The sequence below is a fragment of the Drosophila sulfurigaster genome, chromosome 2R (assembly GCF_023558435.1).
Source record: "Drosophila sulfurigaster albostrigata strain 15112-1811.04 chromosome 2R, ASM2355843v2, whole genome shotgun sequence".
NCBI classification, from domain to species: Eukaryota; Metazoa; Arthropoda; class Insecta; order Diptera; family Drosophilidae; genus Drosophila; species Drosophila sulfurigaster.
The window spans coordinates 9,609,295-9,632,386 of NC_084882.1; the positions used below are offsets into that span (position 1 = coordinate 9,609,295).

The following is a 23,092-nucleotide window of genomic DNA, read 5'->3' on the forward strand; positions in this document are numbered from 1 at the left end:
AAACTCTGCCTTCGACGATATACCCTGTAATCACTTATGGATTTAAGTTAAGATACTTCCAAACTTTTGAATTTAATAAAATGTACTTATTAAATTGGATTGATTTTCAATTATAGACTGCAACCGAATCTTTATAATTAATTTAATTGAATGCAGTCTTGAGATTGTCAGGATTGAAATAAAGGTCAGTTATCAAAAGTATTCACATTTTGAGGTCAGTCAATCAAATCAAGAATACCTTTTTGAAACCACATTCTATCGATACAGGGTATTGAAACCCACATCGCATGACATTTGTTTCTGCTTTCCGCTGTTTTCTTAACGCGATGTGAATAAATAGTTCAGCAAATAGGTGCAACTGATTAGAACGATATAATTTTCGACTTGTGTAAAAATCTTTGCTTATTTTTGCGACTCCAAGTTCTGAGACATGTCTGTGAATTTATTAGACTCACAATTTAAATACGCAACGCTATTCGAACCCATCCCACAGTCCGTTATATCGCATTATATGATCATTGGCAGCTAATAACCCAGAAAATCAGTTTTGAATACGATCTTAAGTGTAGAATAGACAAGCCCACAGCTATAGAAATACTCTAGGTACTGGAAAGTGACACCGTCATTATCTATTTTGGGCATGTACGCGCATATAAGTAGGTATGTATTTTATTGGCATAATTAGCCAGAATTATCATTGCCATCCAAAACTTATCTATCTGTCATGACAGCGAGACAGAAAGATACAAACCTGTCGATGTTCAACACTCTTGAAGGAAAGTGAAATGTAAGGCCTGTCAATGGCATCTGACAGTAATGCCTGCTCTATGGGATGCACATAAAACAATCCCAATTGACGTTACGTTATTTATGTAATCGTAAATTATGGGATGTCTGACGACGACAATTTTCAGGCAATTATAAAAGTTATAAATAACTCGATGTTACGTATTCACCTGACTATAGTCGAAATTATGGGAAACAAAGCAAATATTTCCCTAAATTAGCAGATAATCTAAATTCCAGATTGCACATTCCGATATTATATTTGTGGCACATTAGATTCTATTACGTAAAATGAGAAGCGCGATTATCTTATTCCATACTCTCGATTTAGCACTCTGTTTCAGTTAACATGATTGACTGAAGCTCTAACACATTTTCACGCTCCGCTTGAAGTGGAATAACAAAAACAACCCATTAGAATTCGCACACTGACAATGGGTAAACAATGTAAACAATAAATATTGCATATTTACATCAAATATGCCACACAAAATGTGTTCAATAGGCATTTGTTTTTCTGTCTTTTTGCTGCAGTATTAACAATTGTTTTTGCTTGAGGGCTATTAATTCCAGAGCGACGTTTAACTAAATTAAAAACTATCACCTCAACCTCTACCTCTCCACACACACCGCACTCGTCTCGACTCTGTTCCTTGCATCGATCCATTAACTTGACTTTGACTGCAATGCAAAAAATGCACATTCGCGGAATGCGCGCGCGTTCAACAGAGCAACAAAAACAATAATGCAAGTGCAACGGCGTTTGTTGACCAAGTCTCCATATAGTATGTTAGTATTGTATTCATATTCTACTGCTGATCTAGACGCCTATATAGTATAGCCCGATAATTAGTATTGTCCGGAAAATACTTGCAACTAGCTTGAAGTCGGTCGTGGACTGTGAAAGCATCAGCTTCGGGCATATTTGGTTCTACTTGCACTCGATTCAATTATGGGAGAATTCTGAGACAAGTGCTGTGAATTAATAATTCAACGATATCGCAAACTTACACTGCAATCTAAGAATAGTACCAGAATCACACTTGCAATATTGATTATATTTGACAATAGGTGGAGAAGGAAGCGATCCCATGCTCATCTTACAATAAAATCGTATGCACTGTAATTATCTTAATGTGTTTTCTGTTTTATCATCTTTATTGTATTACAAATGTTTACAATTTTTACTTTTTGTTTTCTTTTCTTGTTTTTTCTATATTATAATTATTTAGTTTTGTCATGTCTTGATATTGATTGTTTTTGAAATAAGGGAAATTGACGCTGCGCTTAAAGATCATATTGTTTGTCTGGTTCTTGGACATCTGCGATTACCATAAGTACAAGTGTACACCATTTCGATTATATAGATACAGGTTTGCTTAAATTACATAGACTATTTGATTTATGCGTTATACTTGTTTCATTTTCATTTTTTATGCGTTCGAAGAGTTTAATTCTATGCACTACCGACCCGACATTGTCAATCTGTCTTGTATACGCTGGTGGTGAGGTGTGCTCGACGGAAGCGGATGTGATCCACAAAACTTATGAAATACTTGCGTTTACATTACCGAATGTAAATGTAAGGAATTAATCTGAAAGATGCGCTCAAATGCGACGTGAGAAGCCTCCGCCACCACCGCCATTGTTACCGCCTCCGATTCCAATGCCGCCACCACCACCACCTCCGCCGTTACCGCCTCCATTACCACCGCCGCCGCCACCGACATTGACTCCACCTCGAGTCTTGCCATCATAGAAAAGCTCAATATAGCGGGAACCCATCTGCTCGCGGTGACGCTTCATCGCCAGCTGTGAGTCATCGTACGTATCGAAATAGGCGTCAGCTGTGCCACTGTGCAAACCCTTCTTGTTGTAATTGATGCGCACATTTGCTGGACGAATGGGATCGAAGAACTACAAGCGAAAAATGCATTTAAAAACTGCGAATCATAAACTGCAAAAGACATTTCAAACCCACCTTGAACACATCGTTTTCAAATGAGTTATAGGGCAGACCACGCATATGGATCGTGTAATACTCGACGTCGTTATTGCGACCGCCGCCAATGGGGCCGAAATTGCCGCCAGCAGATCCAAAGTTGCCGCCGCCATTGTTGAAATTACCACCACCATTGTTGAAGCCGCCGCCATTGCCTCCATTATTAAAACCGCCTCCTCCGCCGTTGTTGAAGCCGCTGCCGCCGCCTCCACTGTTGAATCCGCTGTTGCCAAAACCGCCGCCGCCACCGCTGGAGTTGTTGCCAAAGTTACCGAAGCCTCCGCTATTACCGCCATTATTGAAACCTCCGGAGCTTCCACCATTATTGAAACCACCGTTGTTTCCTCCATTGTTGAAGCCTCCAGAGCCTCCTCCGCCGCCATTATTGAAGCCACCGCCTCCACCAGAATTGTTGCCAAAGTTTCCAAATCCTCCACCGCCATTGTTACCAAAATTACCAGGCATATCTGAATGTAAAAGAGAACATACCGAAAAGATTATTAAGTTTCCCTGATACAAGCTTCATTCATAGCACCATCTTCCTCACAGTGTGTGTATTGAATTGAATTGAACTAATTCGGAATAGCTTGAAGGAACTTTGTTTGGTATCACTTCTTTTAATATCTTGGTGAAATTGACACTTACCGAAGTTGTTGCCATTGTTGTTGTTGCGGTTGTTTCCGAAATTGTTAAAATCGCCAAAATCATTGCCGAAATTGCCAAAATTACCAGAGTTTTGACCAAAATTGCCATTGTTGCCGCCGCCATTGCCACCACCTCCATTGTTACCGCCTCCACCGGAGCTGTTGCCAAAATTGCCAGAGTTCATTAAACTGGGCAGATTATTGAAGCCCAACATATTGTTAGCGCCTACACCAAAATTGCCGTTGTTGCCCCAGTCTGCAAAAAGAGATTAGTTAAGTAATCTATTTTCCTTTGAGAACAGCTCACTCACCATTGCGTCCGCCAAAATCATTGCCGCCTCGATTGGCGCCACGATCACGTATATCATAAGGTCCAGGACGTCCGCCGCCCCCACCTCCTCCGTTCGTGGCACGTTTCATTTCAGCAATGGAGCTGCGAAAGATTTCAATATACCTAGGAGCAGAACAAAAAACAAGAGCAGCCATTATTACTAGATGTCATTTAAAAACCTATTAAAGAGAAGAAATCGAAAGAGAGAATATGCTATGGCCGGCGGCATTTTATTTACGAGTTAATTACACAATAATCCGGAATTAATGTGCATCCTTGGTTAGATAAACAAACAATTAATTGCGAGACTTTTGATAAGAATATAAAAAGCTAAATGTTAAGGCTTTTTTATACAGAGCTTATCAAAAGGTTTACTGTGGTTAGAAATGCATTTAAATTGTTTGGTTTTATTGTTTTTTCCTTTTTGTTGCTTGAAGCCACCCAACCAGACCCATAGCCTGTGCTACAAATGCACAATTAAATTGTTGCTTAATTAATCAATTGCTTAATGACTGAAAGAGGAATGTATATAAGTTAGCTTAAAAATCATATTTGTTTTTTTCATTTACTTGCAACAATTTAAAAGTATAACATCGATGTGTTTGGTTTAATTTCATGTTACCATTAAATATATGTTGAATGTTTCAGCTGCTGTTGTTGTTGAGCTTAGCTTGTAACTTGTAGTTGTAATTATATGATGATGTGTAGGAGACCCACCTGTGCCCAATTTTTTCCCGATTTCGGCCCAAGGCTTGTTCAGTGTCATCCTGGCTTTCGAACTGAACAAAAGCTTCCCCAGTAGCACGACCCCTTCTGTCCATAACAAAAAAGTATGCCCTCCCGATCCGTTTTGATTTCCAACCCTGCCCATGACGATAACCAACAAAGATTTATACAAATATATAGAGATATATAAATATATATTTATATGTAATACAAGGTTAAGGATAGATATATAGAAATAAGAGAGATAGAGACAGTGAGAAAGAAAGTGGTCGATATATATCTATATATATATTTATATAAAGAGGTTGTGGTGTTTTTGCATGTCTGATGCCACGCAATTTCAAATTGCCACCTCATACAAGGCTTTTGTAACCATGACAAAGAAATAATGATCTTGAATTACAAATGTGCAGACTTCAAATAAATGTTAAGAAAATTATATACTTCATTGGAAATTGCTATCCAAATGAGTGTAACTGAGATACATTATCAGTCTCAAGTTTAGACTTGATTAAATAATAAGAAACCAATGAGATGCATAAACCTAAAGTAAAAATACAAAATCTATACGTTTGGTTAGACAACGAAAATAATGTTAGAATTGTGTATGTGTGCGTGTGTTTGTTGAAAACGATTGAATGCCTTGTGGCCCTGGTCTTTGGATGCACGATCAACCCAGACGTGGGGTACTCAACTCAAAAGGAGCCCAAGACTAACAACACTTTTAAAGCACTCACCGCAATAAAGTGGTAATACAATACAATATGGGATTTATACATGCACTCGAATCAATCTTTGTATTTATATATAATTAAGAATTTTCCTTCGCCCGCTAAGCAAGATGAACACATAGATAGTCGACTTACCGGCAAAGAACTCCTCGATTTGCTGCTCGGTTACAGCGTAAGGCAAACCGCGGAGCTTCACTACAAAAGCATGACCATGTCCTCCTGTCTTGCGCATCGCTTCCTTCGCCTCCTTTGGCGTGGCCGTAAATACTGAAAATAACATGAATCAGCACATATTATTGATAAACAACTTCAACAACAAACTCACCTTCAATGTAGCGATGTCCCATGCTTGCCTTGTTGAGTTTACGCGCCTCCTCAACATCCTCTTGCGTAGAGACCTCAACATAAGCCTCGCCGGTATTCTTGCCATCTACACGGCTGGTGACCAGATGAATGCCCTGTGATCCATTAATCACCTCCACGTTGACCAGAAAGTCAAGAATCTCCTTGTGGGTAGCCGACCAGGGAAGACCACGAAGTCTTATGAATTTGGGACTTTCGCCGACGCTTCCGATCTTTACATTGGACTCATCGTCGCCATCGTTTTGATCGTTATCATACTGATCATCGTCCTCCTGCTGCTGATCATTGTCATCGTTGTAGTCATCATTGTTGCCCTGTGCCTGGCCAAATCCCTGATTATACTGCACGTCTGCGTTCGACATTCTTGTTAAATGGTCTGTATTCCTGAAGTGAAAATAACAATAAATGTTGTTATTTGAGAACATGAACAAGGTTTTGGCAATATAACATAATGTTTTGTCATATATTCGTATGTTTGCTTTTTTCGACCACAACTTTTTTTTCTTATATTTTTTTTTGCGCCGCGCGGCGCCGCTTACGCCATTTTGGTTTTTTGCGACCGCCGCAGTCTCATTTTTCTTGCATGCGGCAGATTTTGAGTATACTATTTAGGCACTTTTAGCAGCGGAAATTCGCTTAGACAACCAACTCATGTATCGCTGCACTATTATTTACCTCTTTTTAATATTCTGAATTCGTTTGCAATCCTTAAATTATTTGTTTTTGCACTTTTTGCACAATTTTTCTCTACAAAAACGAGCAGCACGTTAGAGATGGAGAAATATTGATGGCACTATCGATGAACAGCACGCGTCCATCAGTATCGAATCGCTCGGAACAAGTTCAATCGATATATTCATTTTAGTTTCGATAGTTCGATATACATTGCTGATAACAGTTTTTGTTTACATTTGTTAGATATGTTTTTAATAGTATCTAGAGTGCGCATGAATAATTTGTTATGCATTTCTCATATTATTATGTTTTTTTTAATATACAAATTTAATGATTTCATTCATGATTCGAATTGATAACATATTCTGTGAAGCAGGGCTGTTAATTAACATAGATAACATAACAGCGCTGTTGTCGATATATTACTAAGTGTTGACTAACGTACCAATTATAAATAAATGTTGTAAATATTGGTGCAATTTGCAATATTTTAAATAAATAGACTTAAGGAAAATATACGAACGAATTTTAAATGTAGTTCAGTACATTAAATATCCCCAAACTGCAACAAATTTCAAATAATAATTTGAAATGCTGGTACGATCAGTTTTTTGCTTTAACAGGCGCCATGACAACCATGGTAATTGGCGCCCTTTTGGAGTCGTCTGCAAGCTTGTTTGTTCAATAATGTGAAAGTGCATTGATTTCTCTTGAAAAGAAAAGTGCAAAGTTCTACATCGTCTTGTCAATCTAGTAAATCTATAATATTAATATAGAGTAACATAGATATTTTGTGTTGAAATATTGCTAGCACGATGTTCGTACAAAAGAAAAAACTGGTCGAGCATGTGCTGGCAATGAAGGCGGCCAATGGTGGCAGCGGAAGCGAAGATGAAGAGGAAGAGGAGGACGAGGGAGACATTTTGCAGGTGCAAATTGACAGCTAATTACATTAATTTGTCAATTATTTTCCAATTGTAAAATCGTACCCAAACAATTTCAATGCAAGATTATTATAAATAATTATTGCTTCAGTATGAAATGTAATGTGTAACCCTTTAGCTCCTTGTACTCGTTGGCTGATTATGTAATCAATACGTTACGTTATCCTGGTGTAATTCTTAAATACAAAAAAAGAAAAACCAAATCAAAATGTAAAAACTTAAAATTGTAGTAGTTGGACAAAGCTAAACATTAAACGGAACTTGGCAATTTAAATCCGAATGTTATAAATTTAACTTTTTCTACTAATCGAACTGTTTTAATTTCCTTTTTAGCTGTGCAATCAAATTACACTTTAATGCAAGTCTTTGAAACTTCACTCTCGTTGCAGCAAATTAAATGAAAAAGCAAAAAAAAGAAAAGCTCGAGAAACTAAACTTTAAAGACTATTTAGTTACACACTCTATCTAGTATACCATATACATATATATACATACATATATTCTGCAGATCTTTGAGAACCTTTTTGTGTTTTAGTGCCCTAGAAAACGAAATTTTGTTTTTGAGCCCCACGTCTGTCGTTGTTTTCTAGTTGCACAAACAATAACTTTTCTCCTTCTCACCGTAAGAGTTGTGCATTTTGTTGTTGTAATGGCAATTGTTGTAAGTAGTTTTGAATTTTGCAATTAATTTGTTCTTTGTTGGTGTTTTGCGTCCAAAGTTCGCACTCGAATTTTGGATTTGATGAAACTAATATATTTTTGGTCTTTCCCCGTTTTTGAATTTTGCAAATGGCGGAATCTCACATGACTCGAATGAAACTCGAAACTAAATAATTAATTAACAACATTTGATACAACAATTATTTGCTGCAAAATAATAAAATCAAATGATTATAACAAATATTTTTATGAAATAATGCAAAAATATAAAACTGCACCTGAAACCTTTTGATTCGCATATTTTTCGTAATCCCAAAAACGGTTCGACGCGTGTTCCACGTTGCAAATCGCAAAATTCCATTTCTATGGAAAATTATTAAATAAAAAAAAACGAAAAAAACAAACAAAATTAAATTGCTATGGACCCGGACGAAGCGCAGCGAAGAAGGGAAGAATGCGAGCGAAAGGCGCGGCGTGGGGAGATGGACCCCCGTTTGGAGTTCACATTCCAGCTGCTGATAGATGCCACACAGCTGCCCAGGCATCAGCTCATGGACTACATATTCGAAGGGGATATGGTAGCCCAACTTGAACTAGACTCGTTTTGTATATATTGTCGAATTGATTTGCATACCTTGCTTTTAGCTCGATGAGATCAATCAGCTCTTTTTGCCGAATATGAAAAACAAGCTGCTGTGGTTCTATCAGGAGGTCGATGAACCAGAGCCGCCGCCCGTGGTGGATGCCAATAAACCGGGACCATCACGCACTGGCATGGCATCGAGCAGTTCCAAGACACCGCAGGGTACGAAGGGAATCACACACCTGGTCAATTTATGCGCAGTTGTTCTCTTCTCTTCTGTCCTGTTCTGTTTCAGGTGGCGCCTCACCGAGTGGTCTGCCGCCGCCCAAACACAAGAAACTCTTCCTAACCGATGGCTGGACTTGCGCCTTTACTGGCGTATGTATTTATATCTTTCGCGTGAATACGTCCAAGCAGCTGCCCGAGGAGGGATTCCAAAAGGATTTGTAAGCTTACGTTGCAGTTGCTTTTGTGCCTTTTGTTTATTTTTCATAAGTTTTTCCCTCGTTGTGTTTGGTTTGGTTTGGTTTGGGTTTGCTTTGCTTGGCATGCGCTAAACTTAAAAACTATTATCTAAAAATAGCCAATTTTTGGTTTATTTGTTGGCACGCGGATTATCGGAGATTTACCCAAAACAAACTGACAGCGCACAGCCCCCGTTTGGGGTATTGGTAATTGAATATTTAGTCTTTGCCTTTTCAACACCATTTTCACACTTCCTGCAGATACTGTGGCGTCATCGATGCCAAGAATATTGGCCTAGTAACATCGATAGAGCGCATCGTCGAGTACGTCTTTATGCAGGCCCTTGCCTTTCCCAGCCTCGAGGGCGATGAAGAAGATGTCAGCTGTGGCCTCATCAAGGGACAGCTGCTTCCCGGACTACGCTCCTTTTGCAGCGCGTTGCGTGTCTGCGAACAGGTCTGCGATCATTACAATGTCTTTGCCGATGGCTGTGACATGTTCGATGGCTGCCTTGTGGTCGATGAGGTCAAGGACATGGCCAAGAATCAGCAATTCTGCGCCCAACTCGAGGAGCGCGTCAACAACTGGTCCAAGGGCATACTTAAAATTCTCGGCGAGAGCGAGCAGTTGCGCAAGGAGAACGATCACAGTGGACCCCAGGATGAGCTCGAGTATTGGAAGAAACGCGGTGCGCAGTTCTCACAATTATTAGCTCATCTGCAGGACAAGGAAGTGCAGTTCACGCTGCATTGTCTGTTCCTTGCCGGCTCGCGTGTGATGCGGCAGTGGAAGGAAACCGATCGCAAGATCACTTTTTGCTACAACGAAGCGCGCGACAACTCCAAGTTTATTCAGGCCATGGAGACTTGTTGCCATTCACTATATCTCGACGATCCGGTCAGCATGAAGGAGTCCATCTTAAGTCTGCTGCAGACAGTGCGTCTCATCTACAGTGTATCCCAGTTCTACAACACTTCGGAGCGCACTTCAGCGCTAATGGTCAAAGTAAGTGATGGCATTGAAGCGAAATGCAACGCGTGACATCAGTAAGTCATAACTTGAACTTGAACCCGTGGGCAGCAAAATAAGCATGGAAATCCGCAAGAAAGCTGCAGCAGCTTGCAGGATATTATCAAGTGGCTGACCTTTTGTCCTGAAATTGGCGACAGTTGTTGTTGTTTTCGTTTGTAGTTCATTGACGTAATGCAGCGTGGAAATGACTTCTATTTATATTTGCGTTACGCATGCCACTTACATAGTTTTAAATGAGAGAAACTAGAATGTGGAAAAGAGAGTTAGTAATGAGTATAGAATACTACTCTCAAATTTAAAGCCACTTAATGATTTTCATGTTAACAAATTGTAAGAGGAATTCTTAGTAATAGAACTTTAATCATAGGAAAGAATCTATCTTAAGGATTATACATTTCCTAATTCGTTACGTTAAATTAAAAGGAAATTACAATTGGGCCAAATGTTTTTTTTTCTTCACATATATTCTTTAATGTCAGATTATATTGTAATTAATTTCTCATAATACTGGGATACTTTTTTCACTACAGATTACCAATCAAATGATCGAAACTTGCAAATCCTACATCACATGTCGCTGCAAAGAAACAATTTGGTCTCAGGACCGCAGTCTCATTCGCACCAAGCTGAGCAACTGCATCAAATTGAATCATATTTATCACGAAACCTACTATACAGTGAGGGAACAACCCTTTCTGCCACATCAGACACCATTTGGATTCTCTGAGAACTTTGTATTTGGCAAGTTGAAAGAAAGCACTTTCTATTCTCCAACTTATTTAAATATCTTTGATTGCAGGCAAATTTGATACGTTCTGCGAGCGTCTGTCGAAAATAATTAATATGTTTAATCTGATTGATGATTACAATCATTTGTTTGAGCGTCGCTTGGAGGGCTTGTTGCTTGGCGAGGCCCTTGAAGATGCTTCCAATCATTTTGAGGAGGCTAAGAAAGAAATCATATCCAAGAAATACGATTATCTCGATCATCGCAATGCCGATTTCAACGACGACTTTGATCGTTTCATAAACAAAACCGATTCCCTGAAGGACACGATTGCCACGCTGATCGAGCGTGATTTTGACACCGTCTGGGAGACGCCTCAGTGCATCCGCTTCTTGGTGCGCTTCGAGAAGGTCAGCGAGAAGATTCCGCTGACCCGCATGGATGAGAAGTACACACGTATTCTGCGCTACGTGGAGAAAGAGGTGGACCGCATTCTCAAGACCTTTCGCAAGCAACGCGATGATCCTCCGCTCGCTCGCAATTTTCCCCCCATTGCGGGTCGCATTCACTGGTGTCGTGCTCTCAATTTACATCTCACTGAGCTGATGGATGCAGTGATGGATCATGCTGTGCTCAGCACACAACCTCTAGCCAGGGATTTGGATGTGCGCTTTAATAATGTGCTTGGTGTGCTGCAGGAGTACGAGGATGAGATTGTTTCCATTTGGCTGGACCAGGATATTAGCGTGGCCGATGCCTGCTTACTGCAACCTCTGCTCTGCCTACAGGACGACAGGTTGTTTGTGAATCTGCATCCCACAATTCCCTTGCTCATACGAGAGGCCAAGATGTTGGCCAAACTGAACATTGAGCTGCCCATTGTGGCTGCCACGCTGATGAGTCGTCATCAGTACTTCCTCACCATACAGGACTCATTAAATGTGAGTATTCACTGTCACTCTGCTCCTCTCACCCAACTCTCGCTCTTTCCCCATTTGCAGAGTCTTATCAAAATGTTCTTGTCAACGGTGAAGGCTGTCAAGCTGGAGGTGCGTCCTCTGTTTCTGCCACAGCTGGTGCGCTTGACGGCAATGTTGAAACCTGGTTTGCACAGCATCAATGTAAGTTCTTCTCCCCCTGCCTGCTCCTTCTTGATGTATAACGATTGCTCTATTGCTTGTTGCAGTGGACAAACCAGAACTGGACACAATTCTATGAGCGTTGCAAACAGGCCATCGAAACGTTCGAAGTGTTGGTGGCTCGCGTGCACGACATCTACTCGAATCGCATACTCAACGTGCTGATGTGGATGCAGGATGTCTCACTGCAGATACTGCCAGCAGGTTGGTTCTGTTCTAATTGCTCAACATCTCCCCTTTGGGTGCATGTTTAAATTTTATGCTGTTGGAAAACTTTTCACATTTGTTCCTGACGCAGACGATGAAATCTGGACAGTTGATGAATTTCTAGAGCGTAGCGAGGAGGCATGCAGGTGGGTTAACAGTTGCCTATTACTTGTTACCTGTCACCTTGGCGTGTGTATGTGTTTGTGTGCGTGTATGTGGCATGTGGCAACAAAATTCTTTTGAACTTTTCGCAGCAGACGTCTTGTTAGACGTGGGGGATTGTGTGGTTGACTGTTGGCTTTTGTGTGATTTATTGGATTTATCAATTTTAATTTATGTATGAGCTTTTCAATTTGCATAGTTGAAAATGTGGCTACCTCAAAGGATTCTTTCTCGCAATTCCCCCAAATAATACCCACTTGAAGTGTGCACACACAAAATTAAATTGAATAACTTTGCTTCTCCACATTCGAAAACATTTCTCAATCAGCAGGAACTAAAAGCTTTTTGTTTAATCAACCGAGTGTGCAAATATTATTAAAGTTTCCGTCTGCATCAACAGAAAAGCTGCCATTGAACTGAATCGTAAAAGTCAAATGGTCTCCGAGGCGGTCGAAGAAGTTTTAAATTTGGTGGACAAGGCGACGGAGACATTTAAGGAGATTGCTGGCGACGACGTGGTCACCTTGTTCGATGGTAAGTCATTCAATTGTCTCCCTTCGACCAAACTAAATGCAAATTGCAAATCCCTTCGTGGCCAAATAAAAAGCAACTCCTAAAGGTGATCAAACGGGCTCGGGGGGGTCGAAAAGCGGAGGATGGCGCTGCAGCTGGCACTAGCTCTGGAGGTGCAGCAGCCTCGAGTGGCGCTGGAGCTGGTGCTGGAGGTCAACAGCAGGACTGGAGTATTTTGTGGTCGTGCTTTGAGAATCCCTTAACGCTGCTCTCTACCTCCGAGAGTCTGCCCAAGGGCATGCAGGTGACTTGCAAGCAAAAGAAGAAGAATCTTTGAAAGTATTTCTGTAATTGTTATGGTTTGTTATGGTATTTGTCTCTGCTAGGACATGGTCTGCAATGCCGTTGTCGAGATGCGTCGCTATTACAGCCGCAAGGTGATCGATGTGCTCATCAAGGTGATACGTGCGGCGCTGGACATGATGCGGCGTCGGTTCATCGCCGACGAGCACGAGACGGCAGCGAAGAAGCCGATCTTTGCGCTGCACGCGCAGCTGCAGATACCCAATGTGGTCATTAAGCCGAGTCTGGACGAGCTGCAGGATATATTGGTGACGGCTGGCAAGAATATCACGGGCATTGCGAAGGGTGTGGCGCAATGGACTAGCGGCAAGGATCCGCCGGTTCGTACCACACCACTGAATAGCTTCGCAATGTTCTCCAAAATCTTGTCTTACCAACCGCAGCAAGTTTCGATGACGGCGCAGCCGCGCGTCGGACGCAACCACACAGACGCTGCAGGTGGCGCAAAGAATCGACGCCGCAAGATCTATTGTTTGGCCTCCGAGGAGCGTCCCCAGATGCCGCACATGCTGAAGAGCTTCTACTCGGCCATCATGGACAACAAGGAGGTGGCCAAGGCTCTCAATCAGCTCTCCAGCTGCACGAAGAACGTCAAGCCCGAGATCCAAACGTACATCAAACGCTGGAAGCCGTATCATTTCCTTTGGAAAAACGATCGCACCACACGTCAGCTCATGGAGTTTGGTCTGCAACAGTTTGAATCGACTCTACGATGTCTGGCCGAATTGGATGCAAATCTGCTCGTTGAACCAGACATGGAGGTCTTTGGTCAGTGCGTGGCTGTCTATAATGAAAGGCTTAAGTATGGTTTGGCCATTGAGATCAAGTGTAAGTAGACCAGTTTAAATAATAAACTGAAAGGTTAAGTATTTGTATGTCTTACGACATAGTATGTGGATTTTAAGGTTACTACAAAGTATTCACTAATTCGAAGTGGACTGAAAAACCTTTAGTGCTTTATCCATATTGTGTGAAATGGTTAAGGGATATCTTAAATGCATTATTTACTCTTGAAAAATGTCAAACCGATTTCATTATAGCCGTATATCCGTTAGTCTACTGTAATATTAAGTTTGAATCACAGTCGAAGAGTTAGTGACTAGTTAGTTACTAACACTATAGTGTTAGTTTTACATCATTCCAAACTTTAAGCATTTCATTGTTAAATAATTTCCACCATCATAACGTTGCTTATTTTTTTTTTATTGCCAACCAATTACAACAAATTTTACTAAAATAATTTTATAAAATTTTAAATTGAATTCAAGATTAATTAATATTTAAATACATCCTAATAACATTTTTAATTTGTAAAAATATTAATGAAACTAACATTAGATTATTTTAAGATTTATTTTATTTAACATTAGATTTATTTTAAAAGTTTATTATTTTAAAGTTTTTAGTGCAGAAAAGTTTCTTAAATTTAAAATTCTTTTTACTAATTGCAACATTATTAATTCCTTTAATATGAAAGTTTAATGTGCTTTAATACTGCTCTAAGGACTACCTGTCTCTTATGCCTATCAGTCAATCTCTACCCTCTTTATGAAGGGTCATAAAAATTCTAATACTTTTTTTTTTTTGCATTGCCAACACCTTTAACATTTATCAGCTTATCAGCCACAAATTTGACACCCACACGCAGTCACACAAACACACACACACTCTCACACACAAACACATACACAGGGATAGAGACATAGACAAATACTCGCATGCAGAGGGAGCTATTCAAATTTATTGGTTTCCAATTAGGTAATCAAATTTATTTAACCGAATTAGACGCACAAAGGAAACGCCAAAAATAAATGCCCAAACGTAACGTTGTGGGAGCAACGAGAGAACGATATCATCGGCAACACATGACACAGGATATCTCTCATGTCTCGGTTGTAAATGCGAAAGCGAAAATGAAAATCAATTAGCCCCTACCCCCAATCCCTGCTCCAGGCTTCAGGCTAAGGGGCCATAGGCCAGGCGAGACGCCTATTGATGGCTTGGCACGCATTGATTAATGGCCAACGATGTCCTTGGATATGTCTTGAGCATTAAACACCTTTGGTTGCGTCTATTTTTCTATTTTCAGCCTGCAACCATAAAATTGGCCAGGCGATGAAGAAGAAGTATAAGAAGGAAATGGACTATGTGTATGCGGTGATCAATGAAATGGATCGTAAACTCGACCGACCCATTCGTGACCTGGACGATGTACGCATGATAATGGAAACGCTGGGCAAGATACGTGAGCAAGAGGTGGACATGGAGTTGCGCATAGATCCCATTGAGGTGAGTCTGTCTAAATATGTATTCCATGCGAGATGCCACATTCATTTGTCATGCTTTGCAGGAGGCGTTTAATGTGCTCACACGATACGAGGTGCAGGTGGAGCGGGAGCAGTTCGATTTAGTTGACAATTTGCGGGCAACGTTTCAGAATTTGCTGGCCGGAGCGCTGCAGGCGCAGGTGAAACTACTGGACATGCAGCCGGCGTTCCAGGGCGACTTGCGCAGCAATCTAGACAACTTTAAGCAGGATAAGATTGCATATGTGACGGAATATCGCACAGCGGGACCCATGCAGGCGGGTCTGACGCCGCGCGAAGCTTCCGATCGTCTGATATTGTTCCAGAATCGTTTTGAGGGCATGTGGCGCCGCCTGCAGACGTACCAAAGCGGCGAGGAACTCTTCGGTCTGCCACAGACCGATTATCCAGAGCTGGGCCAAATACGCAAGGAGCTCAATCTGCTGCAGAAACTGTATAAGCTCTATAACGATGTGATTGATAGGGTTAGCAGCTACTACGATATACCGTGGAATGAGGTGGACATCGAAGAGATCAACAATGAGTTGATGGAGTTCCAAAATCGTTGTCGCAAGCTCCCCAAGGGCCTCAAAGAGTGGCCCGCATTCCATGCTCTGAAGAAGACCATCGACGACTTCAATGACATGTGTCCGTTACTGGAGTTGATGGCGAATAAAGCCATGAAGCCACGCCATTGGCAACGGATCATGGATGTTACTCGCTACATCTTCGAGTTTGACTCGGAGGGTTTCTCGCTTAAGAACATACTCGAGGCGCCGCTGCTCAAGCACAAGGAGGACATCGAGGACATTTGCATTAGTGCCATGAAGGAGAAGGATATCGAGGCGAAGCTCAAGCAGGTGACCAACGAATGGTCCGTCCACGAACTGCAATTCATGAGCTTCAATAATCGCGGCGAGCTTTTACTGCGCGGTGATACCACAGCCGAGACAATCGGCCAGCTAGAGGACAGCTTAATGGTCCTCGGTTCACTGCTATCAAATCGCTATAATGCGCCCTTTCGCAAGCAAATCCAGCAATGGGTCTACGATCTGTCCAACTCCAATGAGATACTGGAACGCTGGCTGCTCGTTCAAAACATGTGGGTCTATCTCGAGGCTGTATTCGTTGGCGGCGACATTGCCAAGCAGCTGCCCAAGGAGGCCAAACGGTTCTCCAAAATCGACAAATCCTGGCAAAAGATCATGCAGGTATTCCATGTTATATTTATGCCTTGTGTCACAATTCTTTAAACATTTTCATTCAGCGCGCTCACGAGACTCCTGGTAAGTTTCCTTGAATTTTCTAATTTAATTAAATAACTTTTCTCTTTATAATAACAATTGCGGAATTCTTTCTTAAATGATATAATGTTGTTATCAAAATACTTGAAAATAATCTATAATAATAAATAAACAGGCGTTGTGGCTTGTTGTGTGGGTGATGATCTGCTTAAGCAGCTTTTGCCCCATCTTCAGGAGCAGCTCGAGATTTGTCAGGTACAATCAAGTAATAAGACTCTGATTACGAGTTTCTATTACAAAAACTATTTAAACAGCTTTCAAAAATGAAATTATACAAATTATTTATTTTTATTCTTATAACAAATTTAAACCAATTGAAAACGCAATTTCAGCTTTTACTTGTTATCTTTGAGTAATCTTCTTCACTAATCTTTTTAATTTATATATTACTTAATTCTGCAGAAATCTTTGAGTGGTTATTTGGAACGCAAACGCATTATGTTTCCGCGTTTCTTCTTCGTTTCGGATCCAGCTCTGCTTGAAATTCTTGGCCAAGGATCCGATTCGCATACCATACAGAATCATTTACTAAACATATTTGATAATACCAAATGCGTCAAGTAAGTTTACATAAATATAAAATTACGAAAATTAAATATTTTATAAAAACAAATTAACAGAAAACTATGGTTTAATAAAGTCATACTAAAATATTCCTAATGATTCATTCATTGTATTGACTACAGATTCCATGATGTGGAATACAATAAAATGATGGCAATCATCAGCAGTGAGGGAGAGATGATACAACTGGATCGTGCCATTCGAGCCGAGGGTTCGGTCGAGACATGGCTAACTCAATTGCTGGTCACAGCACAGCAGTCACTGCATTCGATCATTCGCACCGCATATGCGACAATAAACGATCCGAATTTCACGCTGCTAAGCTTCCTCGAGAAGGTGCCGGCACAAATCGGTTTATTGGGTATACAAATGATATGGACACGAGATGCAGAAATGGCTCTGATGCAGGCCAGACATGAGAGGAAGGTCATGTCAGAGACGAACAACAAGTTCCTAGAGATGCTCAACACCCTGATCGATCAGACCACGCGTAATCTATCCAAACGGGAACGTACCAACTTTGAAACTCTAATCACCATTCATGTGCATCAGAGGGACATATTCGATATACTGGTACACGAACTTCAACTTTACTTTAACATGAGCGAGACATTTACTCCTCTTTCCTCTATCCTTTCAGTGTCGCATGAACATCAAGTCATCCAACGACTTTGAGTGGCTAAAGCAGTGTCGCTTCTACTTCAAAGAGGACTTGGACAAGACCTGGATATCTGTTACAGATGTCACATTCACCTATCAAAACGAATATCTTGGCTGCACAGATCGCTTGGTGATTACACCTCTTACGGATCGGTATGTCGTATTAAAGTTCGCCTCACTTGGCAGCATTTTTATAGCTAGATTTCATTATGCGACAATGTAATAGAATTTGTAACAGAGCGAGAGTAACTGCACAGACTTTGTCGAGTGTGTGGCTCTCTTTAAATTCAATTATAAAGTTTGTAGGTAAATTGCATTAAGGCGACAGCTTGGTTAAGTTGGTTTCCTCTTTTAGCTAAAAAATTAAACAATGGCACATATCAAGGACGATGTTTCATCAGTCTGCCTTTATGGATATTATTTATATTCTTTCGTCCGACGAACTTTATAAGTTAGTTAACTATTTGCTTGTCCAATGCAATTAAAATGCTTCCCTTTTGCTACTGTCATATCGTGCGACTTGATTGGGCACAGACGGAGCGAACAACAACATGAGATCAATTAATTTATTGTATTTACATTCCACGTGGCACGTGCAAAACTTTCGCATAGCTGCCGAAACATTCCTCGAATGCGACTTGGCCACAATTCGTTTGCTGGGCAAACAAAACTCGCAGCATGCTCCAAAATTGGACCGGCCAGCACTTAAACAAGTTCAAAGTCGCGCTGCCAAACAGACAGCCGACAACTCGCAACGGCAGCAATGGAATCCTTTTTATGGCTCCAGTCCACGATTTGCAGCCCACGCAGGCCAGAGGCATAGAGAGGAGGAGAGACTTTTGCCGCCAGGACGATGACGTCGACGAAGAAGACGAAGAAGTCGACGTTGACATGTTTCCAAAGATAAATTTCACTTAGCGGAATATAAATAAAGTTTTTGGACAGCAACACGTTGTCGAGTCCTGGCAAGTGACGGCATATTCCGCCAAATATCCAGAGGCAGTTTATATACTCTATGCAGCGGGTGCTACGCTTTCATTCAATGTCTTTGTCTCGACTTAAAGTCATCCTCACACACAGTGTGTTCTGTAGTCATAGCACTTCTATCTGGGGCTTTTGCCATTACTGCCTCCTGTGTCTCATCTGTTTGCTGTTTGCTTGTATCGCTTGGTCCTTGTGCCCAATTCCTGCCTGCACTCCATTGTTTATATCGCGCCTGCTTTGATATCCTTGTGTGGATGCCAAAGGGAATAGCTTAGCATTTGCCTGGGGTAGCACCTGCTTTAGCTAAATGGGCGCGAATAAAGTGGCGTATACGCAATTTTTCTTCATGAAAAGTTCAGCCGAGCTCAGCCTCAAAGGAAAACTGTGGCATTTCATATGAAAATAAAATATATTTGTACATTTTATAGAAGCATAAATATTTCCATAAAATGTGTCTTATTAATTTTTGGACTTTTGCATTTTAAATGCAATTGTCTCCCACTTCTGTTTCCTGTCTCTTCTTTTCAGTTGCTATATTACTCTGGCCCAAGCGCTCACCTTGAGTATGGGAGGCGCTCCGTGCGGTCCTGCGGGCACTGGCAAAACGGAAACTGTAAAGGATATGGGCAAGACGTTGGCCAAGTATGTTGTCGTTTTTAATTGCTCCGATCAAATGGATTACAGGTACGAAGCCATGACCCACGCAAAGCACTTAAAATGCCACCCATATCGCTGAGAAACTCATTCAATTTTTACAGGGGCCTGGGACGCATCTATAAAGGTCTAGCCCAGTCCGGTAGCTGGGGCTGTTTCGATGAGTTCAATCGCATCGAGCTGCCCGTTCTCTCTGTGGCTGCCCAACAGGTTGCCGTTGTCCTTACCGCCAAGAAGGAGAAGAAAAAGACATTCCTCTTCACGGATGGCGACACAATTGAAATGAACCCTGAGTTTGGCATTTTCATAACCATGGTCTGAATACTGATACAACGCTATCAAAACTATGCACACTCCCTGCACCTTTGCTCCATATTAGAGTCTATCACATTGCCAGTTAATGAGACTCTTAATTCAAATAGAACACTTTATCACGCACTCTCAAGTGAGCTTAATTTCATTTTCCTCATAATTCACACTTATTTCATTAAGTTGCACAGCAAATTGCACATAATGTGCCTTTTTTTTTTAGAGTGTGCGACATACGCAATAGCAAAAGAGGCGTATAACAGCAGCACAGCTGAGGTGTATGGCTTTATAAATTGAATTGGCTCTTAATGTAGTTTCAGTTTTATGCCCAGCATGTTGAAAGTGCTAAAATTAGCGAGAATAATAGAAGGGAGTGCATTATATTTAGAAGTTATTATTCGATTATAGGAAAGGATGTTGGGGATAATTCCTTATATTTTATAACTTTAACTAGCACGCCACTTTTGAGATTATATGTATACTTATATTTTAATAACAATATTAAGCTAGCAGTTATTATCTATAATGTATATTTTACAATAAGATACGTTTATAGAGTATCTCATGTTTGCAGTATTTCCCTTTATGTTATTTTATCCCTTTAAATAGCGCGTCACTTTTCAGTTTTATCCCAAAAAAAAGGCAACTCAATTTTAAAACGAATCATAATCAATATTCAGTCAAGTCACATTAAATGCAGCGAAAGAATAACGCCAAGCGCTTCGCCAAAAGGTCAAAGAAAAACGTGACAGGCGCAAGGCTTTCAAGCCAAATTGATATTTATTAAATAAACATATATGTTTTCTTTTATTTTCTTTACATTTTATCAAAATATGAACACTTTATAAAGAAGCGCGACAATCTGCGGCATCCTCACAGAGTTCCATTAAGGGAGCGAGGGTAAAATAAGGACACAGCGATTTTTCGCAATGCGACGTTATTAGTCATGTAAAATTTAGCTCAATATGAGTGATAATAAAATTGACAATAACAGCCTACACGTAAGAAAGAAAGGGAAAGACTCCCCCACATTGAGGCCACAAAAGAGCACAAATTGTTAGCTAGACTCAATGTGTTTACATTTTGATGAGGCTTTTGTGGCAGCCGCACATCGTCTGGCAGAGCATAGTCAAAATGTGATTATTTCGGGCTTTTAGATCACTAAATGGAAGCTATTCGTTTTTGTTTGCCATAACGTGAACATTTTCGAGTGCCGCATTTTAATTACCGATGACGCCAACCAAACCAACTATTTTGCTGTAGTAATGCGATTAGCTTGCATACGTCGATGACGATGACGATGATGATGATGATAATGATGCTCGCTGTTCGGTGTTCGCTGCTAATGGCAGTCAGTTCTACTCATTTCAGACACCCACTCGCATTTGCATTCATTCAGATTCATACCTATGAATGTTTATCCACTTAGTCGGTTATTCATTGTTGTTTGTCGGTTGTCCGTAGCTCGGGCCGTATGCGCAATTTTAATTTGCACATTGAATTATTGGTCTCATTTATGTAACATTTTTAGACCCTCGCTTGCATTTAATTTTAATGAAACATTATGTGACAATCCCGCTACACACATGCTCTCACACACACACACACATGCTGTCATAATACAAACACACACACACTGGATTTTCGTTGCGTGTTGTGGCCGTGTGTGTGTGTTTGTGTCAGTTTATTGGCTAAATCCTTTGTTGTGGCTACGTTGTTTATTTATGTAAAAAGTAGGCAAAAGCGACAGCAGCGGGTGGTGAGTGTGGGAAGGCACCAAACAAAAACGCTTGTCACTTACTTTGGCCAAGCCCAACTCCCTCTGCAACCAGCTAACAACTGGTAGCTGGCAACTGTTGCCTCCACCACACATTGACTATGTTTACATTTGGATTAGCGAGCAGAGAAATCGATTGAGTTTCCCATTTTTTTTTTCGCTAGTTTCCACAAACGCTGCTCATATCAAATGTCCACCATAAATTGACAAATGAGTTTTCACTTTTCGTTGCACGGTTCAATTTTTTCAGCTATTGAGTCGATTGCCAGACAGGATAATATTCCGTGTATATTTGTCAGTAACCTGCTACTAATTTGATGGGATTTGAGGCCATTTCTGTTGAGTTCCACTTGGGAAATGGCCAATGACACCACACGAGGCGGACATACTTGCAAATTACGTATACGTATTTTATAACCTGTCCGTCTTACGAGCAAGGCAAGTGAATCGTGCAGGTCTTTACTTTATGAATTTCAAAGAATAATTACTGTGACATCGAACAATCTTTTTATGCTATTTAAAGACAATGGAAAGGGATTCTATAGACTGCTTTTATGTGTGAATTTTATAACTTGTGTGATTATCAAACCATTTAAAGGATGTTAAAAGGTTTTTTTCTTCTGGATTTTTGTCTTTTGAATTTGGTTGGAATTATATTTAATTGCATATGTAAATGGGATTTTATGTCATTAACTAGTTGTCGGTTCAACGTTTGCATCAGTTATTAACCAATAATAGGCTAATTATTGGTTCTATGATAGATTAATGGATATCTAATATTATTCGTTGTTATCTATCATCTAATTTTTTGTATTCCCCAAAAAAGCACATTTGAACTTTAGTATATTTCTGCACAAAAAACTGGCACTACATACTCTTTATTTTCGTCGTTTAACGTTGAACTTTGCCAGCATGGTTTCTAAAATGTTTCATAAATCAATCAGATATTATTTGAAATGATGTCCATTAAAATCGCAGAAGCAGAGAGCATTTTCTCAATTTAACTGCAAACAACTTAAACTGCGCTTGTTTCGAGCATTCACTTAGCTATCTGGTAGCTTTTGAAATATTTTCTATCAAATTATTGGAATAGCTAGCAGGTGCACTCATCTCACAGCTCCTCTCATCGCTAACTGAGTGATTGTCGAGCACATAAGTAGAGTGAGTTCGAGAGCGAGTGCGAGTATGATAAATCAATTTGTATTTGATAAACTTATTGATGGCTGCGAGTCATGCGAATACGTGTAACTCGCAGATGCATCAAAATGTTATGCCAAATGCGGAGGATGCTGCAGAGCAAAGTGCGGAAAATAGAACATAGTTGTGTTTAGTTTAGAGTAGTTGGTTACTATGTATCTATACACGGTTATGCGCTTACTTTACACAATATTTGCAAGCATTCATTATTTATTTACTCGACACAAATACCAAGCACACACACATACGGAACAAGGTAAAGAGAATTCAAATGTTTACCCACT

The 23,092-nt window shown here is 40.4% G+C and overlaps 2 protein-coding genes across 2 annotated transcripts in view; one reads left to right on the top strand and one right to left on the bottom strand.

The window, feature by feature from the left end:
* Positions 1-1,912: 1,912 nt before the first annotated feature.
* Positions 1,913-6,411, bottom strand: LOC133839410 (heterogeneous nuclear ribonucleoprotein F). The gene is given in 9 exon segments (XM_062270965.1): positions 1,913-2,703; positions 2,768-3,255; positions 3,434-3,688; positions 3,744-3,886; positions 4,481-4,590; positions 4,592-4,626; positions 5,356-5,487; positions 5,546-5,967; positions 6,259-6,411. Coding segments are annotated over 8 exon segments (1,872 nt in total). The 5' UTR covers positions 5,946-5,967; positions 6,259-6,411; the 3' UTR covers positions 1,913-2,394.
* A 347-nt stretch (positions 6,412-6,758) lies between these two features.
* LOC133836410 (dynein axonemal heavy chain 5) overlaps positions 6,759-23,092 on the top strand; it is a 31,859-nt gene continuing 15,525 nt past the window's right edge. The window contains 24 exon segments of the mRNA XM_062266888.1: positions 6,759-7,187; positions 8,303-8,440; positions 8,508-8,667; positions 8,741-8,891; positions 9,171-9,915; positions 10,473-10,683; positions 10,742-11,610; positions 11,671-11,790; positions 11,856-12,012; positions 12,107-12,161; positions 12,578-12,711; positions 12,785-12,813; positions 12,815-12,994; positions 13,077-13,373; positions 13,437-13,881; positions 15,143-15,342; positions 15,404-16,570; positions 16,627-16,645; positions 16,779-16,858; positions 17,066-17,223; positions 17,350-17,800; positions 17,868-18,040; positions 19,400-19,555; positions 19,630-19,840. Coding sequence (XP_062122872.1) covers positions 7,074-7,187; positions 8,303-8,440; positions 8,508-8,667; positions 8,741-8,891; positions 9,171-9,915; positions 10,473-10,683; positions 10,742-11,610; positions 11,671-11,790; positions 11,856-12,012; positions 12,107-12,161; positions 12,578-12,711; positions 12,785-12,813; positions 12,815-12,994; positions 13,077-13,373; positions 13,437-13,881; positions 15,143-15,342; positions 15,404-16,570; positions 16,627-16,645; positions 16,779-16,858; positions 17,066-17,223; positions 17,350-17,800; positions 17,868-18,040; positions 19,400-19,555; positions 19,630-19,840 — 6,420 coding nt within the window. The 5' untranslated portion in view covers positions 6,759-7,073.